Source organism: Octopus sinensis, linkage group LG25 (genome assembly GCF_006345805.1).
Source record: "Octopus sinensis linkage group LG25, ASM634580v1, whole genome shotgun sequence".
Classification (NCBI taxonomy): domain Eukaryota; kingdom Metazoa; phylum Mollusca; class Cephalopoda; order Octopoda; family Octopodidae; genus Octopus; species Octopus sinensis.
Genome location: NC_043021.1, coordinates 12,650,965 through 12,678,464, shown reverse-complemented (window position 1 = coordinate 12,678,464; position 27,500 = coordinate 12,650,965). Strand labels below are relative to the sequence as shown.

General features: G+C 36.8%; 1 protein-coding gene across 3 annotated transcripts in view; it reads right to left on the bottom strand.

The window, feature by feature from the left end:
- The window catches only part of LOC115224410 (sodium- and chloride-dependent glycine transporter 1-like), a 38,634-nt gene that overhangs the window by 1,737 nt on the left and 9,397 nt on the right, over positions 1–27,500 (bottom strand). For 2 of the 3 annotated variants that reach the window (XM_036513477.1, XM_029795307.2), the window contains exons 4-14: positions 27,078–27,344; positions 26,178–26,292; positions 22,308–22,440; positions 21,195–21,329; positions 16,559–16,662; positions 14,808–14,932; positions 13,407–13,519; positions 10,419–10,556; positions 8,675–8,774; positions 6,240–6,334; positions 3,354–3,509 (exon numbers count right to left, since the gene is read on the bottom strand). In XM_036513477.1, coding sequence (XP_036369370.1) covers positions 3,354–3,509; positions 6,240–6,334; positions 8,675–8,774; positions 10,419–10,556; positions 13,407–13,519; positions 14,808–14,932; positions 16,559–16,662; positions 21,195–21,329; positions 22,308–22,440; positions 26,178–26,292; positions 27,078–27,344 — 1,481 coding nt within the window. Of the gene's footprint in view, positions 1–3,353; positions 3,510–6,239; positions 6,335–8,674; positions 8,775–10,418; positions 10,557–13,406; positions 13,520–14,807; positions 14,933–16,558; positions 16,663–21,194; positions 21,330–22,307; positions 22,441–26,177; positions 26,293–27,077; positions 27,345–27,500 lie in introns of those variants that run through there. The other variant, XM_036513478.1, reaches the window with a different exon arrangement.

Here is a 27,500-nt window from a genome sequence, read left to right as displayed (position 1 = left end):
TCATTATATGTATGTGTATTCTGTATGTATGTATGTGTGCTGACATCATGAGTAAACATAAAAATTGTGTTCACTCATTTTCATTAATGAATAGAGGACCGAATGTCACAAAAATTTGTACTGCACTGCCGAAGGTATGAAAATAAATATGCAAAAAAAATTAAGATAAAATATACTATTTCTAAGATATTTACAGGACATACAAACATCCTTAGAGTTTTAGTATTATTAATATATATATATTGCGTCATTAGATTCCATACATGGGGGCCCCATGTTAGTATGTAAGGGGCCCATCCCCTCAAGTTCGAGAATTTTTATTCACTCCTGGAAGAATGCATTATTTCAGCCTGGCTGTGTTTGTAGATAGTTGAAAAGAATACTTTTAAAAAAAAAAAAAAAAAAAAGAAAAAATTAAATTACAGCATTGTGGTTGCGGGTGGGCCCCCTAACTCTACTGGCAACCAATATTTTTAGACCCTGTTTGCCTCTGTGTGTATATATGCACAAAGAGAGAGAGAGAGAGATTACTGTCACTAAACAAATAATTTACAAATGTGACTTCGATGTATTTCGCACAACTGTTGTCTTGAGTTGGTATTTTTTAGGTAAAGGTAAGACATTCTTCATATCTCCCATAATTGGTATTTTAACTTTTGTTCTATGTAAAGTTTGGTTTTATAAAAAAATATATAAATTTTGTAAATTTTCAGCATGAGACAAACTTCAGAATTCGTCTTCGTATATTTGCTTTAAATATAGGTGACATAATCGACTGATTAAATTAAGCTATTATAAAATATAAATTAATATAATCGTGGTTTTTCGTTGTTTAGAAATTAGTGGAGTACCGGTTGGAGCTCATCATTTTACCAACCCGACTTTTCTGATTTTCGGTGCTTTCAACAATTTTTTTTCAAATTTATATTTTCGAAACTCTGTCATAACGAAACTTTTTAAAAGAAGATATGGCGATCTTTCGTCTCTAGTAAAAATTTTTTTTTTTTTACATATGGGCTTGCGGGAACTTTTGAAGTAATATACATATACACATACACCGAGTAAAAAATTTCAGTTATCTCTTTCTTTCACGCATTACTCTGTCTCTTCACACACACTAACAGAAGCACTTCACTTACACAACATACTGTCTGTCTCCCACACCCCATCAAACACACACACATGCACGGTAACTTCAAAAGAACTTCCCTCGTCATACAATCGCTTTCTCTTAGTCTCTTTCGCTCTCATTACTTCAAAAGTTCCCGCAAGCCCATATGTAAAAAAAAAAAATTTTTACGGAAATCGACGGAAAGGTCTACTAGAGACGAAAGATTGCCGAAGATATTCAATTCTATATTTGTTGGACTTTCAGAATAGCTGTCTTAAGTAAACTGGAATTTCTCGGATTTCTTCACCATTTTCCCACATTTTAAATTACTCACCAGCGAAGTTTCTTTAAAATAAAACCTCTTAATCCATTCGTTTTTTTTTCTTCAAATGTCTACCCAGCCCCCACCCCCCTCACCGTCGCCACTATTTCTATTTTCTTTTCATCGTCCACATTTTGAAACATGTAATTTGTATTTTCACAGAATAAAAGTTGGAAGAGCCATCACGCATAAATCGGAATTTCTCATTTTCTTGTGCTTTGCTTTTACCTTGAACAAAGAGGTTGAAGTACGACATTTTTCTCTCTAAAAATGCGTATTACATGTTTCAAAATGTGGAATGTTATAACATTTAAAGTATATTGTGCAACATGCACAGAACAACCAAATATAGCCCACAGACGAGTCCCTTTTGCGAAAAGCTGAAGTCGTCTGTGTGTGGCAGGTTTGGTAGCCTTCAACTAACACTGTCTCCTCTAAGACCCTCTGGCACAAGTTGACCAAAATTGAGAGCATGATAGAAGAAGGCTTGCTCTTCATTCCGTAGAAGATAAAATTCAAATCAGACCATGTTAACACCAAAAATTATTTACATCAAAAAGGTGCTTCTTTTCTATGAAAATCCCTATTTTTTACGATTTTTTGACTGCTGTGTCGCCATTTTTTTGGTGTATTTCAACCAGAAAAATGTTCCCTTGAAGAGAATATCAAGCCACATAAAGCAAAATTTTTACTTTTCAAAAATTCCAATTCTAAAGGGTCGAAACAAACCCGAGCAACGTCGGGCGATACTACTAGTTAATGATAGTTTGTTTTTTGCTTTCAATTGCTTCGTCAAATATTAACGTTTGATTCAAGTAAGACAACAAGAAACATACAAAAAAGTTGTCAATATTTCGTTTTTGAGCTAAATAAAACGCCATAGATGGTAAGGTTGTCATCACTGTCTCCTCTGTTTATTGAAAATCTTTTACCGAGTGTGTTTGCTTACACTGCAAATAACGTAAGTGGCAGACTTAACAAATCTTTATCACTTAAATAGTAAATAAAATCAAGGCCCATGCCCTCAGTTCCCCCTTGTTTTCACAGCTCTACATTGAGAATGATAAAGATTTTGGATTATTGTTGTTGTTGTATACAGAAGTTCGATGGATGGAAATGGGAAACTGCCTGAAAGTTTCTATTCCCTTTTCAAAACTATTGTTGAACAGCTTAATTGTGTGTATGTGTGACGAAGTAAATAACATCAAGCAGGACATACAAAATTCAATGAAATTAATTTGTGACTGCAATGGAATGAGGTCAAACCTTATCAAGATAAAATCAGCCCTCTCTCCATGTTTTTGCCCATGTGTATTGTTCACATCTGGATGAGCTGCCCAGAGACGTCTGGCAGACTTCAGGATATCTATTTTTGCTTAAAACACCAGTCTGGGTGATTCCTAGATATCGGTAATGAGGAAACAAGGAATAATGGAGACAGAACTGGAAATTTGGGAGGAGAAAAGGTTGGAGAGGAGACAAAGGAAGGTGGAGAAAAAACATTAAAAAAAAAAAATCCTAGGAGTGGCTGTGTGGTAAGTAGCTTTGCTAACCAACCACATGGTTCCGGGTTCAGTCCCACCGCGTGGCATCTTGGGCAACTGTCTTCTGCTATAGCCCCCAGGCCGACCAATGCCTTGTGAGTGGATTTGGTAGACGGAAACTGAAAGAAGCCTGTCGTATATATATATATGTATGTGTTCGTGTGTCTGTGTTTGTCTCCCTAGCATTGCTTGACAACCGATGCTGGTGTGTTTACGTCCCCGTCACTTAGCGGTTCGGCAAAAGAGACCAATAGAATAAGTACTGGGCTTACAGGGAATAAGTCCCGGGGTCGATTTGCTCGACTAAAGGCGGTGCTCCAGCATGGCCGCAGTCAAATGACTGAAACAAGTAAAAGAGTAAAAAAGAGTAACTAACCGAGCAGTTTCTGAGTAAGTAATATATAAAATATCCTGGTATGGATATGACACAAAGGACTGATAAGAGGTATCCGATCACTTGGGCAGACATGGGGTACTCATAACTACCCATTGTTATTGGCTGGAATTTCACAAACTTAAATAATATCAGCAACTGAAATGAAAGATAGAAATGGATAGATGAATAAAAAGATATACAAGCATGGGAAAGTGGACATTGAAATAATCCTTTTTACTATAGGCACAAGGCTGTTGTTGCTTTTAAGCAACAAGACGGGTAAAGACGATTAGGTGATGGTCTAGGGCTTCGGGGCGGGAGACCCCAGACCTTGGAAAAAAAAAAGAAAAAAAACTTTGGTCGTCTTGTAGTCGAGGGCTCTTTGTTGACGCCCAACACTACTGGGAGGTGGCCCTCAAAGTCGCTAGAAATGGAGATCTCCAGGTCCAAATTCTTGAACTGCGGCACAAGGCCTGAAATTTTAGGGGAGGGGGAAGTTGATTACATCGACCCCAGTGTTTCACTGGTACTTAATTTATTGACCATGAAAGGGTAAAGTCGACCTCGGTGGAATTTGAACTTAGATGTAGCAGCAGAAGGAATATCACTAAGCATGTTAACGATTCTGCCAGCTCGCCACCTTGTGGACATTAAAATAATGATGATGATGACAACGGTGATGTATGTATATGTGTGGTTGTATGCATATGTGAGTAGTTGCGGGTGTGGCTGTGTGGTAAGAAGTTTGCTTCTCAATTACATGGTTCAGGGTTCAGCCCCACTCTGTGGCACTTTGGGCAAATGTCTTCTACTCTAGTCTTGGGACAACCAAAACCTTGTGAATGGATTTGGTTTGACGAAAACTGAAGAAGCTCGTTTTTGTGTTTTTGTGTCTGTGTTTGCTCCCCACCATCGCTTGACGTCTGGAGTTGGTGTGTTCATATCCTTGTAACTTAGCAGTTCGGCAAAAGAGACCGATAGAATAAGTAACAGGCTCTAAAAAGAAAAACAAGTTCTGGGGTCAATTTGTTTGACTAAAATTCTTCACGGTGGTGCCCCAGCATGGCTGCAGTTTAATAACTGAAACAAGTGAAATACGTGTGGATATGTGTGTGTAGTCACTCAAATTCTTTGTCTGTAGAAGGAGCTGGTTTTTCTAACAAAGATACAAAGCTCCATCGTTGGAATGTAGACAAAGAAAACAAACAATGTCAGATTTTAAACCTGAGAAAAGCCTTGCATAGTTTTACTGTTCTACTTACAGACTGAATTTGTAATGTGCAAATCACCTGGTTGAATGCTTTTTCTGATAATCCAAGCTTATCCAGACTGACTGACAGGCATTTACTTACAAAACCAAAAGCACCCAATCTTTATATATAAAAGTCAAGTTGTGTGTCTGTTTCCTACGATTTAGATTCCTAACTACTCCCACATTTTGCGGTGCAGTTTAACCAAAACCGGGTATCTTATAGTCGTGATTCATATCGAGCCCCTACGATGAGTCTACGATTAAAAATTACCACCATTTTTTCCATTTTAATGCATTTTTTCGCTATTATATAAGGGAAGTAACTCTCTAAAAATGTCTACGATGAGTCAATGATTTAAAAAAAAATTTACCATCATTTTTTTTTCCATTTTTAATGCATTTTTTTGCTAATTTTTGGCTATAACTCTCTAAAAATGCTTATATAGTTATTTCCCTTACAAACCCGAGCAACGCCGGGTGATACTGCTAGTTATTGATATAAATGTAAATCTGTAATTTGGATATTGAAGCTGGAGGTTACAAAGCAGGTGTCCATGGTCATCTTTCTCTTGGATTTTCAAAGAGATATTCACATCAACAGGACAGCTGACCTCTGTGATGGTTAAATACTTTTCCTTGTCTATCCCAATCAACAATATCCGGCCTGTAATGTTTACACTTGTCAGATGTTTTGAAAAGAGTGTTCTGCTAGTATTCCATGTGCTGATATTTGTGTTTGTATTAAATGACAGAGGTATATGCTCTATATTTATTCCAAGACAGTCTTTTTTAATCTGAAAGGCATTGTATATTGTTTTTGCGAGAATGTCATGTCATGACATTTTTGGGCAGCTGCTAATCACGTGTGCGATGCCTTCCACAGAAATATGGCATAATCTACATTTACATACATATGTATGTATGTATGTATGTGTGTGTGTGTGTGTGTGTATGTATGTATGTATGTGTGTGTGTGTGTGTGTCTGTCTGTCTGTATGTGTGTGTGTATGTCTCTCTGTATGTATGTGTGTGTATGTCTCTCTGTATGTATGTGTGTGTATGTCTCTCTGTATGTATGTGTGTGTATGTCTGTCTGTATGTATGTGTGTGTGTGTATGTCTGTATGTATGTGTGTGTGTGTCTGTCTGTCTGTCTATGTATGTCTGTATGTATGTATGTGTGTGTGTGTGTATATCTGTATGTATGTATGTATTGGGTCATCCCATAAATAATGTGTTTTTTTTCAATTGCATATATTAAAGGTCGGAGGGGGATGGGATAAACTACCTGAATCAACTTGCTATAAAAGCAGGTAGTAATTTTACCTTTGTATTTATTCTTAGTGTAGTTCAGTTTTAACAGTTATTTTTTTCTACCTGTAGGTAGAAAATGGTTGAGAATCACTGGAGTAAACCTTTCGAGGTGATGCCCCAACATGGTCACTATCCAATGACTGAAACCAGTTAAAGAAACAAACAACAGGAATAACAAAGTGATAAAAAAAAAATCAGTCAGCCATCCTTTATTGAGTGAAGTAAGATAATTGAGCTGTTTAGATGACCCTGGGGTAAACAACAATAGCAACATCAACAACAACAACAACAACAACACTAGGAAGTAAAGCTGTGACTTACAAACATAATGACTGGTGTGACAAATTTGCAGCAAAGATTCATAACCATAAACGCTTTTGTCTCTAACATCAGAGAAATGTCATTCGATACGTTGCCTGATACATGAAGGGAAAAAAAATCAAAAGAAAATAATAATAATAATAATAATAATGATGATGATGATGATGATAATGATAATAATCTTTTCTTCGCTTTGCACAAGGCCCGAAATTTTGTGGGAGGGAGCCAGTCGATTACATCGACCCCCTAAAAGACTGAAAGGCAAAGTCAACCTCAGCGGAATTTGAATTCGGAACACGTAAACACAGATGAAATACCTATTTCTTTACTACCCACAAGGGGCTAAACACAGAGGGGACAAACAAGGACAGACAAACGGATTAAATTGATGACATCGACCCCAGTGCAAGACTGGTACTTAATTTATCGATCCCGAAAGGATGAAAGGCAAAGTCGACTTCGGCGGAATTTGAACTCAGAACGTAGCGGCAGACAAAATACGGCTACGCATTTCGCCCGGCCTGCTAACGTTTCTGCCAGCTCACCGCCATAATAATAATAATAATAATAATGCACTACTGGACACTGCACACATCCTATGCAAAATGCTTTCAATACAGTAACCATAAGAGCATCACAGCAAACCACAGCACATACCCACGGCACACAGAGCTGTGCTTGGTAGTGCATTGAAAGCACATAATAAAAATAAGACTACTGAATAATAATAATAATAATAATAATAATAATAATAATAATAATGATAATAACAACGACAAAATATAAATAAAAATAGAAAGAAAAACATGAATATATAAATGACTGGTGTGTTAACAGTATTTTATTTTTTCATCTTTTATTATATAGGGGCTCAGCCCCTTGCATAATAATTTCATGAGCAGGCTGTTTTGTTGACCAGATCAACTGGTCAACTGGAGTGCCAGTATTTAAAGTTATATGTCCCCCGTGCCGGTGGCACGTAAAAAGCACCATCCGATCATGGCCGTTGCCAGCCTCGCCTGGCCCCCGTGCTGGTGGCACGTAAAAAGCACCATCCGTCCGTGGCTGTTTGCCAGCCCCGTCTGGCACCTGTGTGGGTGGCACGTAAAAAGCACCCACTACACTCACGGAGTGGTTGGCGTTAGGAAGGGCATCCAGCCGTAGAAACACTGCCAAATCAGACTGGGCCTGATGCAGCCTTCTGGCTTCCTAGACCCCAGTTGAACCGTCCAACCCATGCTAGCATGGAAAGCAGACGCTAAATGATGATGATGATGATATGTATGTAAGTATGTATATATATGAGGGGTGCTGAAAAGTTCCTGGCATTAAGGGTATCATGAAAGACCTGTTTGGAGGCCCAACCTTCCGTGTTATTTAACAGGGCTTAGAAAAACTGAAGGAAGTTGGATTGTATACCTTGTGGCCTTTTTCTGGCTCTTTGCATTCTGAGTTCAAATCCCACCATGGCCTACCTGGCTGATAGACTTCACTCTAACATCATGTTTAATACTTCAATCTGGTACCTTGCATGCTGAGAGGGGAATATTTTGAATAAAATTGTAATTTCATAATTAACTGATTCTCCTGTATTTTCTTTTACTCAAAACCAGGAAGTTTCCAACACCCCTCGTGTGTGTGTGTATGTATGCATTTATGTATGTATGTGTGTGTGATGTTTGTCCCACCCACTGCTTGACAATACCAGTGTTGGTTTGTTTACATCCCTGTAACTTGGCAGTTCAGCAAAAGAGTCAGACAGAACAAGTCCAAGCTGTAAAGAAGTAAGTGGTGGTGGCGTGGGTGGGGGGGTGGAGATCTGTTTGACTAAAACCCTTCAAGTTGGTGCTCCAACATGGTTGCAGTCCAGTGACTGGAACAAACAAACAAAAGATGTTCAGGCGGCAAATCAGTAGCCCATGTCCAGTAACAGGCCTTTCAAGACTGGTAGGTGGGAGGGAGGGAGAGAAAGAGGGGGGTGGAGAAAGAAATCGTCAAATTAAAGACCTGGCCTGAATGCTTGCAACAAGTGTGGACACCACTAAGAGCATGCAAGGTACCAGATAGGAGTATTAAAGTGGATGATAGATTGAAGTCTATCAGCCAGGTAGGCCATGGTGGGATTTGAACTCAGAATGCAAAGAGCCAGAAAAATACCACAAGGTATACAATCCAACGTTCTTATAGTCCTGTCAATTCTATGCCTTGGATTGGTACTTGTTTTGTTTTGTTTTAACTCTCAGAAAAGATGAAAAGTGATGTTTACTTTGGCAGGATTTGAACTCACAGTACAGAGGTTTGTAACAAATACTGTTCTGTGTCCTAAATATTTTGTCTGATGCTCTACTGACCCTGCCAATTCGCATCTTTCCTGCTCTGCTTTATTGAATTGATAAATCATGAGAAAAAGGAAGAAATAAAAACCTCTTACTTACCATAAATCCATTGGAACGAAATAATCTCAAAGAATCCGATGATGATTAATGGTAATCCAACCACGGAATTGTCGATTAAGTTCAACCAATACAAGCCAGACTAATAAAAAAAAGAAACACACACACACAAACACACAAATAGAAAAAGAAAAAAAACATGTTAAAAACTACATAAAATCAAGGGACTCCTCCTCCTCCTCCCACTACTACTACTACAACTACTACTATTAACACAAACTCCACCACCACTACTACTACCTTTAACCTTTTAGCATTTACATTACTCTGTCAAATGTAATGCTTATTTATTCGCATTGCTTTGAATTAATTATGCATTATCTTGTAGCTTTGAGATTTTGACGAGGTAACTCTTAGTTTTTAGAATGACATTGTAGGATAGGTGTGAGAGGCCAGATCTGGCCAGTTTGAGCATAAAACAGTTAGCATATTTTAGCTGGATGTGGCTGGTTTAAATGACAAAGGGTTAATATAATTATCAGCCTGTTGTTAGTATTATCTATCATTGATACCATTTAAACATGAGCCAACAAATGAACTTCTACATAGTTATTGTTCAACCTGCTAGAAGTAGCAGCCAATTATCCCTGAAATAACAACCCACCTTCTTAAGCCTTTTGATACAATCCCTCCCGAGATGGTCTCTGGTTCTATGATACAAAGTTTCTATTTCAAAGTGATCTACATTGAAACATTCCATCAAAATTTCCTGTTAATTTATGTTCCAAATAACAGCTTAATAAAGACAAAGTTATTTCACTAGATTCTTAAATATTTTCAAAATTGAAACAAATTCAGTTGAAAATATAACAAGAATGTAAAAGTGATCTTAATTAAGAACTTTCATTAAAATTGTTTTGAAATTACATCTTAATGATGACAAAGTTATTTTACAGAATTCTTCATTATTTTCAAGACGTAATTGAAACAGGCAGTGTACTTCAATAGAAATATGGCTTCAAAAGTGCTAATGAGATCTAAATTAATAACTTCCATCAAAATTTGAAAGACTTACTATGACACAAGATTCCAGTTCAAATTTGTAATAATGGAATCCATGAGAAGCAGCATGGCAGATTATGAAGATGTAGCAGAAGAGCTCACCTGAGCCAGTAGTTCTTCTTACATTGATCAATGGTCAGGAACACCAAGGCTCTATCACGAGAGTAACTGCAATGCATCCATGGTTGTGCAATCAGCTAATGAAAGATTCATTATGACTCAAACTCCCAATTCAAATTCTAATATAATGGAATTGGATGAATGAGAGAGAGAGTTATGCAATTCCACAAAAGCAGCACAACCAAAGAGAGAAAGAGAGATAGATGTCCCTGGGACATTCCTGTTCTAGAACTCACAGGGCTAGTTACCTGGTTTTTATGGCATATAAATGACCAAGATCACAATGTTCCCACTGAAAAGGTTACAAATATATCACAGGGTCACACATTTACAGCTGAGTGAACTGGAGCAATGTGAAATGAAGTTATTTGCTTAAGAACACAATGCATTGTCCGGTGTGAAAATTGAAACCACAATCGTTTAATTGCAAGTGCATTACCCTAACCACTAGGCTGGAATATCTTTGATCACAAGTCTGCTCAATTAAGGTTGACCCAGGGCTAAACAACAGCAGCAATTACCACTATTGTTGTTGTTTTGTTGTTTTAGTACCCAGGCAGTTGTTATTATTATTATTATTATCAGGTTTTATTAAACATCTTACCTTGGTCACCATGATCAGGCCACAACAAAAACAAATCAGAATGATGGTAACCCGAAAGATCATCGAGTTTCTGAACTTCAGCAGAGTTTTCGCATAGTCATCTGTGATGCCAGTAAAAATATTTTCACTCAGGGAGAACTGAAGAATTTATTCAAGAATTAATTTCAGTAAATTCTCTGGGAAATAAATGGAACATAAGAATTTAAGGCATAGTTTTGTCAACCATGTGTGTGTGTGTGTATGTGTGTATGTATGTATGTTCTTTTTCTCTTTCTAATTTTGAGTAAATTTTGGCCAATTGTCTACTTGGTATCAAAGTTGTGAAGGCCAGAATCTTGTTTTAAGCATTATCCTTTAAATCTTAAGAAGATCTTGCAGATTTTTATAGCCCCAGGTTACGTGATCATTTGTAGCATAAGAATTAAGGATTTGCATTCTATCCTGAGGATCCCAAGTTCAGCTATACTTTGCTGCTCCAGGCGGGTTGGTATGCATCCTGTTGCTCCAATAATTACAGGTATGAAGCTGAAAGTGTATCTTGAGTACCAGATTTGCAAACTCCTTATCAATGGTCCATAGATGTCCTCTTTCTCTTATATGTCTGTCTGTATATATATATATATATATATATATATGTGTTTGTGTGTGTCATTATTCAGTTTTATTTCAAGATTTCTTGCAAATAGAGAAAGAGCCGGTTTCTAACCAAGATCCAAGGCCTCTTCATTGGTGTTTCAACAACATCAACAGAGTATTTTTGTATGTATGTGTGTATGTGCACAGTATTTGATGTCAGTGCATGTGCAAATTTGTATTTTTTTTTTTTTACTTGTTTCAGTCATTTGACTGCGGCCATGCTGGAGCACCGCCTTTAGTCGAGCAAATCGACCCTGGGACTTATTCTTTGTAAGCCCAGTACTTATTCTATCGGTCTCTTTTGCCGAACCGCTAAGTGACGGGGACATAAACACACCAGCATCAGTTGTCAAGCAATGCTAGGAGGACAAACACATACATATATATACATATATATACGATGGGCTTCTTTCAGTTTCCGTCTACCAAATCCACTCACAAGGCATTGGTCGGCCCGGGGCTATAGCAGAAGACACTTGCCCAAGATGCCACGCAGTAGGACTGAACCCGGAACCGTGTGGCTGGTTAGCAAGCTACTTACCACACAGCCACTCGTTTTGTTTTATGTATATATTTCCGTGCATATATAGTTGCATGTCTTGATAAGTGCATGTATACTTAAATGATAAACTTATGCATGTGTGCATGTATGTATGCATGCATGCAAAAATTAATTTAGTAAAGACCAAAATTCTAGTAAGAAGGAAAGCAGACAAAGCTTTAATTCTCTCAGGAAAGTGGCCCTGTTTTATATGTAGAAAGGGTGTTGGTAAGAATTTCATACATGGTACCCAGGGAAAGCTGTATGTTATGTGTGTGTGTGTGTGTGTGTGTGTGTATGTGTGTGTGTGCATGTGAGTGTGTGTGTGTGTATGGTCTTTGAGTATGTGTGTGTGTATGTATATACAAACCAAAGATAATCTGTGTCAATTAAGTTGACCTAATTGACTGAAATCAATTGAATCATTTTAATTACCACAGTTTTGCCCAGATAACATAATTGATCACTTAATTAACCTGGATGAGATAAGTAACCTAATTAATCTTATTAACTTAGCATGGTTTAATTGGTTGACATAAGTTATTTTGGTTAACGATGGTGACCCAGTTTTCATAGGATTTGAAGAGAGATAAAGCTGGGGCATTGTCATCTGGCTGGTCTTTTTGTTCCATGGGCTTTCAATTTGAAGGGGAAACAAGCATTGACATTTCCTATATCTGCACCTCACTGAAACATTGTTACTTTGCAGGTCTTTGCATTCTATGGACCTTTGATTCTGTTGGGATTTCAACTCGGAACACAAAGTGGCAAAACAAATACCACAAGGCATTTCTTCTGGCACTCTAAAAATTCTACATGTCCATAATAAAAATAATGGTTTGGTTTCAAATTTGGACACAAGGCCAGCAATTTCAAGGGAGTGTGTAACTTGATTATGTTGACCCCTGTGCTCAACTGATACCAATTTTATCAACCCTGAAAGCAAGAAAATCAAAGCCAACCTCAGCAGAATTTGAACTCAGAACACAAAAATAAATGAAATGCTGCTAAGCATTTTACCTGACTTGCTAATGATTCTGCCAGCTTGTTGCCTTAATAGTAATAATAATAATAATAATAATGATAATAATAATAAATAAGAAGAAAAAGAAGATGTGTTACAACAAATACTCTGCTCAATACCAGAGATTTGCTTGTCAGTTGTTTGACCTTAACCAGTTGAGCATATCCCTTAGTAACTGCCAATATGTGCATCTCTGATCATGAGCAGAAGCAGTGGAGCAGTATTGACCTGAAGAAAATTCTAACTGGGCCCCACCTGCGAGGTCATGTGCTGTTTATCTTGATATGAGATCACCATGTCACGCACATGGTTGTCATGCAAGTGCGTAGCGTACACTTATCAGACGGGTAGTCATGATGGGTATACTAGGCTTCATATATTTTACCCCAGTATCACCTTGATTGCATGTACTGCTCTCTCACTCAATAATAATAAATTCAAATTACGGTGAACATAAATAAACAAGTGAAGTTTGCTTTAGAAGCATTGAGATGTCTTAGAAAGTTAAAGAAGTGATTTTTAAATTCTCAAACGCTCAACTGGCTAGAAATAGCAAGCAAATTTCTAATTATTTAACCTATTATTATAATGAATAAGACAGAGCATATCTATTACTTAATTGTAATTCACTGTCTGCAAAAAAAAGTGAAACATGATCAGAATAGAATGCTTTGATCATATATATGCTGGACTGGGCCTGACTTGGGACTAAAAACAACAAAAATTTCCACCATCACAACAACAACAACTACACAGGTACAGTGAAGGAAGAAAGAAGTTTACTTACCAAACTACTAGCACCCAAAGACCACATCATTAGGAAAAACAATGCTGACCATAATGAAGCAAGGGGCATTTTTCCAAGACATTCAGGATAAACCACAAATGCTAAGCCAGGACCTGTTTTAGATATTATATTATGTATCAGATCTATATATATACACACACACACACATGCATACATACAATGTGTATATAAGTATATGTTTTAATATATAATATACATGCACACACACACACACTCGAAATACGAGAGTAGAAAAACAGCCAACAACTGATGAAGGGTTGTTCTTTATGTTACTTGTTCTCCTTTCCATTTGTGTCTTTCATTGTTCGAAAAAATAGTTCATATTCTGCGTATGACTACATGGAACATGAACTATTTTTTCGAACAACGAAAGACACAAATGGAATCCAAGAGAAATAACATAAAGAACGACCGTTCATCAGTTGTTGGCTGTTTTTCTACTCTCGTATTTCGAGCATTTAACAACAATATACGCTTTCAATAAAACAGTTACTTCCGCAAAGCAAATTAAATAATAATTAAAGAAATAACATAAAGAACGACCGTTCATCAGTTGTTGGCTGTTTTTCTACTCTCGTATTTCAAGCATTTAACAACAATATACGCTTTCAATAAAACAGTTACTTCCGCAAAGCAAATTAAATAAAGTTTGGAATTTTGTGGAGGGTCAAAATTGGTAACACAAACAGGACAGCGAAAACAAACAAGAAGGGCTGCTAAGCCTAAACGAGGTTGTGGTGGCAAACGTGTGTGTGTGTGTGCGTATATATAAATATATATGTGTGTGTATAAAAAGGGTAAAGACTCCCTTCAGTCATGAATGACCATGGGATTGCACCTAGAAAGTTACCCTCCTAGACACAAGTCCGGGCAAGGTTGTTTATGGAAGACCAGCAGTCGCCCATGCATACCAGCCTCCCCTATCCACGCCACCAGTGTTATCCAAGGGAAAGACAAAGGTCGATACAGCTTGGCACCAGTGACGTCGCAACTCATTTCTACAGCTGAGTGAACTGGAGCAACGTGAAATAAAGTGTCTTGCTCAAGAACACAACACGCAGCCCGGTCCGGGATTCGAGCTCACAACCTCACGATCGTAAGCTCGACGCTCTAACCACTGAGCCATGCGCCTTCATGTGTGTGTATATAAATATATATATATATGTATATATATATACACATACCTGCACACACTAATTTTTCCTACAGTTTCTGTGTTTACCAATGACAACAAGCAATATTGAATGCAATTTCCATGGGAACATTTTCCTTGTTAATAATGAACACTTGAAAGACAAATAATCCGATTAGATTAGAAAACGATAAATTTCCTGTTTTGCTTCAGTTACCAATGATGAATCCATGAAAATTAATACTTACCATCTTCGACGACTTTGTCAAGAGGTACACCTTTCTTGTATGACATAAACCCCAACACAGAGAAAATGGCAAACCCAGCTAAGAAACTGGTCAGGCAGTTAATGATGGGCAGTAATATGCTATCTCTGAAAGTATAGAATAGATTTAATTGATGTTGGAAGGGGGATTTCATAAAGGCATTAGCTTCCTGTTTACTCATTAGTGTGTGTAAGTATTTATGTAACATGATAAAAATGCTTACATATATAAGGTTGGCAAGAAAGTCCTGTTGCATTTTTGTCATGATCACTTCGAGTGTATTCTTTTGATACTTATAGTAAAACAAGCATTAATTTTTACAATGAGCAAAGTCAATGTCAGTGAAATTTGAACTCTGAATGTGAAGACAGACGAAATGCCACTAAGCATTTTGACCCATGGTTCTGCCAGATTACCACCTTAAGAATAACTATAATAATAATAATGAGGAGGAGGAAGACGATTATGACGATATTAATTATAATAATTGCAATTATTATTAGTCATCATCATCATCGTCGTCATTTAACATCCACTTGCCATGCTGGCATGGGTTGGATGGTTTGACTGAGGACTGGTGAGCCAGAAGGCTGCATGAGGCTCAATCTGATCTGGCAAAGTTTAGTATTATTATTATTGAGTGAGAGAGCAGTGCATACCATCAAAGTGACACTGGGGTAAATTACATGAAGCCCAGTATACCCATCATGACTACCCATCTGATAAGGGTACACCAGGCACGTGTGCGTAACGTGGTCATCTCATATCAAGATAAACAGTGCATGACCTTGTAGGTGGGGCCCAGTTAGAATTTTCTTCAGGTCAAGTAGCCCATCCTACTCAAAAGGTCCCTGAATAAGGTTTGTTTAAGGATGTTGAATGAAACACCTAAGTTCCCAAAGGTGAATTATTCAAACCCCAAAGAATTCCTCTCAACACATGGCTATGATACTGCACCACTGCTGCTGCTTGTGACCAGAGATGCACTTATCATCGCATGGCTTAGCGGTTAGGGTATTCAGCTCATGATCCTAAGATCATGAGTTCAATTCCTGGTGACACATTGTGTCCTTGAGCAAGACATTTTATTTCACATTGCTCCAGTCCACTCAGCTGAAAGGAGTGAGTAGTACCTATATTTCAAAGGGACAGCTTTGTCACATTCTGTATCATGCTGAATCTCCATGAAAACTATGTTGAAGGTACATATGTCTGTGGAGCACTCGGCCACTTTCACTTTAATTTCACTAGAAGACTGTTCTGTTGATCAAATCAATTGGAACCCTCATTGTCATAACCAACAAGGTGCCTGTAAGGGACGTGCTCAACTGGTTATGGTCAAGCAACTGACAAGCAAATCTGGGTACTGGGCAGAATATTTGCTGTAGATCATCTTTTTATTATTATTATCATCATTATTATTATTATTATTATTTGTATGTGGAGCAAAATGCTTAGTGGTATTTCATTCATCTGTATGTTCTGATTTAAATTTCCACAAAGGTCGACTTTCCCTTTCATTCTATCAGGGTCGATAAATTGAATACCAGTTATGCACTGGGGTCAATGTAACCGACTAGTCCCCTTCCACCAAATTTCAGGCTTTGTGTCCATATTAGAAAGGATTATTATCATTATTTCTTATCTTGATTTGTTTAGTAATATAAATATATTGTGGTAAGATAGAAAGGGGACATATGTGAGATTATTAGGTATCGAAGTTGATGGGTTACCTAAATGTATTATTGTGGAACTTGTTGTAGCTGGCCATGGTGATCAGTCCACCCATGCTGGTACTTACGGAAAAGAATATTTGCACAGCGGCATCCACCCATACCTGTGAAATAAAAATACAATAAATAAACAAAATGATTAAATAGATGCAGGTGTGGTCATGTGGTAAGAAGCTGGCTTTCCAACCACATGGTTTTGGGTTCAGTCCCACAGTGTAACACTTTGAGTAATTGTTCTTCTTCTATGTATTTTTGTCTGTGTTTGACAATCAATATCGGTGTTTTTACCTTCCTATAACTTAGCGGTTTGGCAAAAGAGTCCAATAGAATAACACTGAAAGTGATAACAGAATCAACAATACTCGTGCAAGTGGATTGAAAAAATCCCTCACATACCTATATAGCATATAAAGCTATATATTTAGTGGTATAGGTATACATGTGGACCAGTTTCTGGTTTGATATAAAAATCTTACCTCAGCATATATTAACCAATAGAAAAAAATTTTTCCCAATCTGCTACATACATGATATATTCACGTATGTATATATATATATATATATAAAAGTAAATAAATGGCACAACGACGTACCGATATTTACTCTCGTATTGCATTACTATTTTCATATATGTATATATATATATATATATCTGCATGGCCGAAACAGCTGTAAGATATAATGTATATTTATATTTATATCTATTTATATTTATTTATTTATATCCTCTTATAATGATTATTCTATTGTATTACTCATTCATGTATGCTATTTTGTTATATATTTTTATGTTTAACCCTAATGTTCTTATGTAGTGGTTTAATAAAGTATGTGATTGGGTATTATCTGGTAGTTGATAAATGATTTAGATGTATTTCTCCATTTTCTTATTTTGTATATATATATAGAGCCATCCCATAAATAATGTGTTTTTTTTTATATTTCTTTTATTTTTCAAAATTAAGATAAAGTTCTTTTTTAATCTAAAATATACTCTCCTTCATTTTCTACATGATCTTCTATCTATCTGGTAGACCTACAAGGCCCCTCTTCCAAAATTCACTTGTCCATGATTAAAAATACTCTTTCAGTACTGTTCTGACCTCGCGTACAGAATTTATATTTTTTCCATCCAAATGATTTTGAAGATTGTGGAATAATTATAATGGTATTTAAAGATTTGAAAATACAATAACCTCATTAGACAATTAAGTTTAATGATTTGAATATAAAGTTAATTAGCTCTTCCATGACGTTATTTATAATGAGCAGATTTCGACTGTGTTTTAAATAATTTTTAATATTTAAATGGAGTTGCATGAAATGATCGTACTGCATTACCTCTGGATATCCTTGTTGCTTATTTTGGTTTTAATCACCTTATTTTGAAATTGTATGGATAATACCATACTAAATTCTGGTGCCTCAACTTAGGTACCTTATTCATCTGAATCAAAATTTTATATATATATATATATTATATATATATATATATATATATAATATATATAATATATATATATAATATATATTAAATTTGAGACAAAACCACTATTAGGCAACTCAAACAGTGAAAAACATAAACCAAAACATAGAAATAAAATTAATTAATATAATATACAAAATATATAAATATAAAATTCAAAATTTAAATTATATATATATTTATACTGTAAAATTAGATTTAATCCTAAATTTAATTTTTCCCTGTAAGTTTGGATTTACTCCCTAATATTATTATTATTATATATATATATAATATATATATATATATATTATATATATATATATATATATATATATATATATATATATATATATTAAATTTGAGACAAAACCACTATTAGGCAACTCAAACAGTGAAAAACATAAACCAAAACATAGAAATAAAATTAATTAATATAATATACAAAATATATAAAATATCAAATTCAAAATTTAAATTATATATATATTTATACTGTAAAATTAGATTTAATCCTAAATCTAATTTTTCCCTGTAAGTTTGGATTTACTCCCTAATATTATTATTATTATATATATATATATATATATATATATATATATATATATATATATACACACACACACATACATACATACACATGTACATACACATGTTTATACATGACGGACAAGAAACTTACTCAGGGCGCCATGCAGTAGGACTGAACCCAGAATCTAGTGGTTTGGAAGTGAACTTCTTACTACATAGCAATGCCTGCACCTTAAATTAATTAAGATAATTAATTAACTCTGAAATTCTCTTAGATAACAAATCTTTTTTTGTTTGTTTTTTTTTTTACTGTCAGAAGGATATCCTCATTTGTAAAAACGAAAAAGTTTAAAAAAAAAGAGAGAAAAAAGAAGAAAACAGGATATAAGTGACGTAAGTAAGTAACTCTTATAGTTTATCTGGAACTCTTGAGGATTTTTCAAGTGTCTATTTGTCTGAGGAGTACTCAAAAGTTACAATCTATATCCTCTACCGCTCCCAAATCACCTATATTTCCCCCTTTATGCCTCTCCTTGACCTCTCTAGGAGAATTTTCACATTTATATTCATACTCTTTACTCTTTTACTTGTTTCAGTCATTTGACTGCGGCCATGCTGGAGCACCACCTTTAGTCGAGCAAATCGACCCCTGGACTTATTCTTTGTAAGCCCAGTACTTATTCTATCGGTCTCTTTTGCCGAACCGCTAAGTGACGGGGACGTAAACACACCAGCATCGGTTGTCAAGCAATGCTAGGGGGACAAACACACACACATATATATACATATATACGACAGGCTTCTTTCAGTTTCCGTCTACCAAATCCACTCACAAGGCATTGGTCGGCCCGGTGCTATAGCAGAAGACACTTGCCCAAGATGCCACGCAGTGGGACTGAACCCGGAACTGTGTGGTTGGTTAGCAAGCTACTTACCACACAGCCACTCCTGCGCCTATTCATGTTTGTTTTTATTATTATTTATTATCATTATTAGTATTAGGGGTTATGAGTAAGGTGGCAAGCTAGCAGAATCTTTAGCACACTGGAAGAAATGCTTAGCGGTATTTTGCCCGATCCCAAAGTTCTGAGTTCTAACTCTGCCAAGGTTGATTTTGCCTTTCATCCTTTCAGGGTCGATAAAATATATACCAGTTTGAACACTGGGGTTGATGTAATCGACTCATCCCTACCTCCTCCAAGCTATCCTTGTGGCAAAAATTTGAAATATTTAGTATCATGAGTTCGAATTCTGCCGAGGTTGACTTTATCTTCCATCCCTTCAGGGTCAATAAAATAAATTCCAGTTGAACGCTATGGTCTATGTTATTGACTTGACTCCTCCCCCGACATTACTGGCTTTGTGCCAAAATTTGAAACCATTTTTATTATTATTATTATTATTATAGGTGCAGGAGTGGTTGTGTGGTAAGTAGCTTGCTTACCAACCATATGGTTCTGGATTCAGTCCCACTGCGTGGCACCTTGGGCAAGTGTCTTCTACTATAGCCTCGGGCTGACCAAAGCCTTATGAGTGGATTTGGTAGGCGGACACTGAAAGAAGCCTGTCATATATATATATATTATATTAAATTAGAGATAAAACCACTATTAGGCAAATCAAACAATGAAAAACATAAGCCAATACATAAAATTAATTAATTTATATTATTTTAAATATATATCAAAAGTATTAAAAGTTTAATAAAAGATAAAGTGTAAAACACTACGATCGTTTCATGGCTGTACAATTCGTAATAATTCGAGTTATGGTTACAGTCAATCTTCAGGTTAATTGAAATATCTAAAATATAATCAGAATATATATATATATGTTTGTGTGTCTCTGTTTGTTCCCTCCCCATCGCTTGACAACCGTTTACGTCCCCGTAACTTAGCATTTCGGCAAAAGGGACCAATAGAATAAATACTAGGTTTACAAAGAATGAGTCCTGGGGTCGATTTGTTTGACCAAAGGCAGTGCTCCAGCATGGCCACAGTCAAAATGATTGAAACAAAATAAGAGAATACACGGATACATACATGCATGCATACATACATCTTGAAATAAACTGAATAATGACATACATACAAACAAAAATACCCTGTTGTTGATGGTGAAATTCCAATAAAGGAACCTTGGAAACCAGGTTACAAACTGGTTCTTTCTCTATTGGCAAGAAATCTTGAAATAAACTGAATAATGACATACGTATATACATACATACACACACACACACACACACACACACACACACACACACACATACGCACACACACACAGACACACACACATACACACATACACATTATATATTTTGAGTGAGGATGCCTGGCCTAGTGGTTAGAGTATTGTACCCATGATCATGAGATCACGGTTTCAATTCTTAGACTGGGCTTTGCATTATGTTCATCAGCGAAACAATTCATCTCACATTCCTCTACAATCACTTTGACACCCGACGTGTGGCACATTGTGCACCTGTTCAGGCAATGCCCATTTGGTGTAAGGTATGAGCTAATGTACACCACATAGCTTTGATCATTATAAACAAATCATTTGTGTAGGCCATTCAGCAAAAGCCGAACATCTCATACGCCATCTTCGACAGGAGAGTCCATCATATATTTATGAGTTTACCTGAGCGTTCTTTAATTTTGAGACGTCTGGCCGTAGGTAATAGTAGATTCCATCTGAAGAACCTTCCAGTGTGGCTCCTTTGCCAATGAGACAAGCCAATAAAATATATGGAAACAGAGAAGTGAAATAAGCAACCTGGAAATATATGGAAATAGAGAAATTAAACAAGCAGCCTGGAATTGTATGGAAGACTTTACTAATCAATCATATTATTATTATTATTATTAGACTATATAGGACCGAGGTAACTCATCCAGAATTTATACACAAATAAATAGAAGAGTGCCTTATCATGTGAAATTGGTTGAACAATATTTCGGCATCTAGCGTGCCTTCTACAGGTTCAAAATCACATGTCAGTCTACTTCATTTTTTGTTTAGACTATATAGGACCGAGATAACTCATCCAGAAGTTATACACAAATAAATATTTATTTATTTATTTATTATTATTATTATTATTATTATTATTATTATTATCATTATTATTATTATTATTTTCATTAACATCTTCTTTCAATTCTGTTTCCATTTCTTCTCGAGTGTCTTCTTGACACCTTGGGTAGAGAAACGTACTGTATACATTGGTAGCCCATTAAAATAAACACACCAGATTGTTCATTTATAGTCATGTGACAGAGAAAAGGGGGAAGGCACCAGTACCTATTTCTTTATTACCCACAAGGGGCTAAACATAGAGGGGACAAACAAGGACAGACATAGGTATTAAGTCAATTACATCGACCCCAGTGTGTAACTGGTACTTAATTTATCGCCCCTGAAAGGATGAAAGGCAAAGTCGACCTCAGCGGAATTTGAACTCAGAACGTAACGGCAGAGGAAATACGGTTTCACATTTCGCTTGGCGTGCTAACGATTCTGCCAGCTCGGCACCAGTACCGTCATTATCATTGGTTAAGAGGAGGTCAGTTTCCTCACATCAATAAGTGAACCCCACCCCCACATTCTCCTCAAATACTTGGACTGCCCTGTCTATGAAAAGCAAGTGCCCTCATCTCAAAGTTTGGCTCAAGACCTGTCGACTCGTGTGCAGAGCTAACCTGCACACCAAAAACTAAAATAAGAAGAAACAACATGGAAGAAAGTACCTACCTTCCCTAACGACTTGATTCCTTTCAAAAGGACAAAGAATACTATACACCAGGCGAGAAGAAGACAGAGGCTGAGGTCCCATTCCACTGTGACCATTTCATAGATGTCGTCGGTCATCTTTAGGACTTCATTGCTTAAAACAGACATTTTTTTAAGGACACAATTAGAATTGGACATTTAACAAAAAGAAAAAGAAAAAATCCATCAATGATGTTGTTGTTGGTGTTGTTTAGTTCCAGGTCAAAGCTGATTCAGCAGACATGTGACCAAGGATATTCCAGCCACAAGCACACTTTCAAACTTGATCCAGCCAGCACGCCTATCGAATGAAGAGATTCTGGCCATGACCATTATTATTTCTTTACTGCCCACAAGGGGCTACACACAGAGGGGACAAACAAGGACAGAAAAATGAATTAAGTTGATTATATCGACCCCAGTGCGTAACTGGTACTTAATTTATCGACCCCGAAAGGATGAAAGGCAAAGTCAACCTCAACAGAATTTGAACTCAGAACGTAGCGGCAGATGAAATACCTATTTCTTTACTACCCACAAGGGGCTAAACACAGAGGAGACAAATAAGGACAGACAAACAGATTAAGTCGATTACATCAACCCCAGTGCGTAACTGGTACTTATTTAATCGACCCTGAAAGGATGAAAGGCAAAGTCAACCTTGGCAGAATTTGAACTCAGAACGTAGCGGCAGACGAAATACTGCTAAGCATTTCTCCCGGCATGCTAACGATTCTGCCAACTCACTGCCATGACCATTCTATCAAACTTGATTCAGCAGACATATTGCTCAAATATATTTCAGCCATGACCACCCTTTCAAACTTGATCTTACAGGCCTATTAATCAAAGATATTGTAACCACGACCATCCTGTCAAACTTGATCCAGCAGGCCTATTGCTTGAAGTGATTCTGGCCATGATTATCATACCAAACATGATCCAGCATAACCTATTGATCAAAATCGTTCCAACCATGACCATCCTCAAAACGCCCAGCCCCCTCAAGCCAGTTAGCTTGTTAAAAAATTTTAACAAGCTAATTGACTAATCATGACACCAGTACCAGTTCTGGCACTTTCAATCTATATATTGCTGGTGGGGAGATGAGTTGCTGCTCTCTCTGGCAGTTGAGTGTCCATCATTGATGAGACCAAGGATGGTTGAAATCACGGGATCTGGTGTTCTCAGCACTGGAGGTGGCTAGAATTTATCTCCCCACTTGCAGGGATATGAACAAGAGTTCATTTTGCACCAAAAAAAACTAATGGTATCTACCACAGTATAGTTTGTTCTAACAGAACATCCAGGTTTAAGTGGGGATAAAGATTATCTCTCAGTACTAATATTGTCTCTGTCACCAATGTGTGTGTGTGTAAGCAAAGAGAGAGAGAAAGGATTTTTGCACAATTTCCATCTAACGTATTCCACACAGAAGATATTGGTCAAACTACTTGTCCTGTTAAAAGACAACAAAAGACAGGATGGTCATAGCTGGTAACTCCATTCTTCATTTAGGTTTACTCAATCAGGGCTGACCTGAGTTTAAACAGCAGCAACAACAATAACAATAACAACGACTCACAACTTTTTAGTAATAATCTGATAATTACAATAATAAACAGAATTACTTTGGTTAATATAAGAACATACCATCACCACCACCACCATCACTATCACTACTGTCACGATCACCATATTACCACTGCTGCCATCACCACCACCACTGTCAATACCATCACCATCACCACCATATCCCACCACTACAGTCGTTAACAACCAGTAATATAAACACCACCACCACCACTAGAGACAGTACAACTTCAAGTTATTGAAGCAGCCTCTATGTGGCCCATCAAACTGCTAGAAATAGCGACTTCAAACCACACATTGAAACTATCTTTAAAAAAATAAATAGAAGGAAACAATACATGAGGCAAGGTAATTCTAGATTCATCATATCTGAAAATCAGATGGGATGGTCATAGCTGGGATGCCTTTGGTAATTAGATCTTCTCCAACACAGTTGACCTGAGGGTTAAAGCAACAACACTCTGGTTCTGAATTTAGGGGAATAAAATGCTAAGGAGTCTCTTGCAGGATGTGAACTCAGGATATGGAGCAGAGGTCACCAAAGTCTGAAGGAAATTACAAGGAGTCAATGATAGCCAAGGGGTCAAGTGGGGGGGGGAGGGGTCAGCATGTGAAAGACCAGCTCACCCAGATGAACTGCTTGAAATACTTGGTCAGCTCCATGCCCATCCCTCACGTTGATGTTGTCAATTTCAATAAAAGATATTCCAGCAATATGATGCATTTTTCACATTTTCTAACTGAAAACAATTTCATAAAAATTGAAAGCTTAATAGGCTTATAGGCATAGGAGTGGCTGTGTGGTAAGTAGCTTGCTTACTAACCACATGGTTCTGGGTTCAGACCCACTGCGTGGCACCTTGGGCAAGTGTCTTCTACTATAGCCTCGGGCCACCAAAGCCTTGTGAGTGGATTTGGTAGACGGAAACTGAAAGAAGCCCATCGTGTATATGTATATGTGTGTATGTATGTACATGTGTGTCTGTGTTTGTTCCCCCAACATCGCCTGACAACCGATGCTGGTGTGTTTACATCCCCGTAACTTAGTGGTTCAGCATAAGAGACCGATAGAATAAGTACTGGGTTTACAAAGAATAAGTCCTGGGGTTGACTTGCTCGACTAAAGGCAATGCTCCAGCATGGCCACAGTCAAATGACTGAAACAAATAAAAGAATAAAAGAGTAATACTATATACTTATACACATAGTTTTAAATGTAAAAAGTGTGTTATCTTCAATAGAATTTCTTAATTTGTTGTACATGTATATTTTAGCTAACATTTTAATTGCCAACATCAGTACCTGGAATGCATTTAAGATATGAAGGGTAGAGTATTAAGATATTCTAAATGAGGAGGCTGGCTGATATAGAAGGAGAAATGGCTAAAGGGGGTCAATGCAGAAGGAGAAGTGGGTAAAGGGGGTCAATTTGGAAGGAGAAGTGGCTAAAGGGGGTCGATGGTTGAAAAAGTTTGGCGACCCCTGATGTAGTGAGATGAAATAAAATGCTATCAGACATTCAGTTCAGCTCTGCAGTCTACCACTCAACTAGCTAACAGCAATATATATCATAAAAATAAGGCAGCAAGCTGGTAGAATTTTAGTACACTCTTTACTCTTATTTGTTTCAGTCATTTGACTGCAGTCATGCTGGAGTAGCACCTTTCTTTGTACAAATCGATCCCAGGACTTATTGTTTGTAAGCCTAGTACTTATTCTATCGGTCTCTGTTGCTGAATTGATAAGTTACAAGGACATAAACATACCAGCATCGGTTGTCATGCGATGTTGGGGGGGACAAACACAGACACAAAAACATATACATATATATATGGGCTTCTTTCAATTTCCATCTACCAGCCCTTGGGTTACTGGTGCCCCCGGCAAGCTGAAATTTGGCATGTACAAGCTAATGGTCATTGAAATTTCCTTGTCTTTGTCACGCCCTCCTTAGTGCCCCCTAGCCCATGGCGCCCTGGGCAACTGCCTTAGTTGTTGGTACCTTGAGCCGGCCCTGTCAGGAAGATAGGAAGACAAGAAAATGGGATGATGGGAGGACAGGAAAACAGGAAGATACAAAGACAGGAAGTGAGGATAATAGGAAGAGAAGGAGACAGGTTGATGGGAAATCAAGAAGAGGATAAGATGGAAAGACTGAGTGGTGATATGATGGGAAGACGATAAAAAAGGAAGATGGGAATACAGGGAGATAAGAAGGTGGGAAGTCAGTAAAACGATGGGAAAAAGTAGTTGCCATACAAGAAGTATTCTTCACTTGCAGTCTTAGATGTGTAGTTGTAAAAATATGGATCAATGAGGGCTTTCCAAGATGAAGTGACATTTCCAGAGGATGTTATCAAGTCTGTTAAGTTGGCTGGAATGATAGGCAAAAGTTTATTTATTAGTCTGGTCTGGAATGATAGGCAAAAGTTTATAAATTAGTTTGGTCTGGAATGTATGTATGTATGCATGTATATAGGGAGAATTCACAAAAAAACAAGACAAAGACAGGTGACGTAGACAACAAACAGATGTATTAGTATAATGCTCGGGAAGTGAAAAAGTCCTTAACGTTTCGAGTCTACGCTCTTCCACAGAAAGGAACACAAAGAAACAAAGAGAGAAAATAAAGAATGTGTAGTAGCTAGCGATCTATCATGGCAAATGTATGATGTATATACATATATAAGTATAATATCTGATATATGCATGTATAAATGTGTGTGTATGAACATATATATGAATGTTTGTATGTGTGTTGGTCAATGAATGGCAGAGTTGGAAGAGTATTGAGCATAATATTTTGTGGTATTTGGTATAATTGTAATCTACATCATCTGAACGGTATTTGTCGAAAATTTCATTTAAAAATTCATATATTTCTAAAAAGTATGAGAAAACAAAGTTGAGGCATGCCATATACTTCTGAAGAATTTTTTTCACAACAAATTCTAAATTTACATCCTTTGAAACATATCTGTAGCAAATTTCATTTAAAAATATCCATTTTGTATAAAGTTAGGAGGAAACAAAGTCTGGGGGGTGGGCTTTGTACAGTCAGACCCAAGACGGTGCTTCAGCATGACCATAGTCTATTAAGTTGAAAATCAGTAAAAGAGCAAAACAATGACAGAATTCAAAAATGAACATTCTACTTACGTCTGCAATCAGGATGAGTTTCATTAAACAGGCCTTCAACGTCGCTTAGAGATGGTACTTGATTGCTGGGGTCTGTAGCGGCAATGTTGGTGAAGTTGTCGCCATAAGTGTTTACAGTACAGTTGCATGTATTCCACTCATTATTGCATTTGAGCCATGGCAGTGATGATGTGAAGGATGCAAAGAGGAAGTAGATGGAATATGCCACAATAACGTTATAGTAGATTATAATGAGGAACACAAGAATCAACATGGAGTAGCCAACACCTGCAAAGATTGACAGTTGCACATTTATAGAAATGACCATATATATATCTATATATATGTGTGTGTGTATATATATATATATATATATATATATATATATATATATATAGGATAATTTATTCACCCATTTAGAAATATATATATATATATATGTAT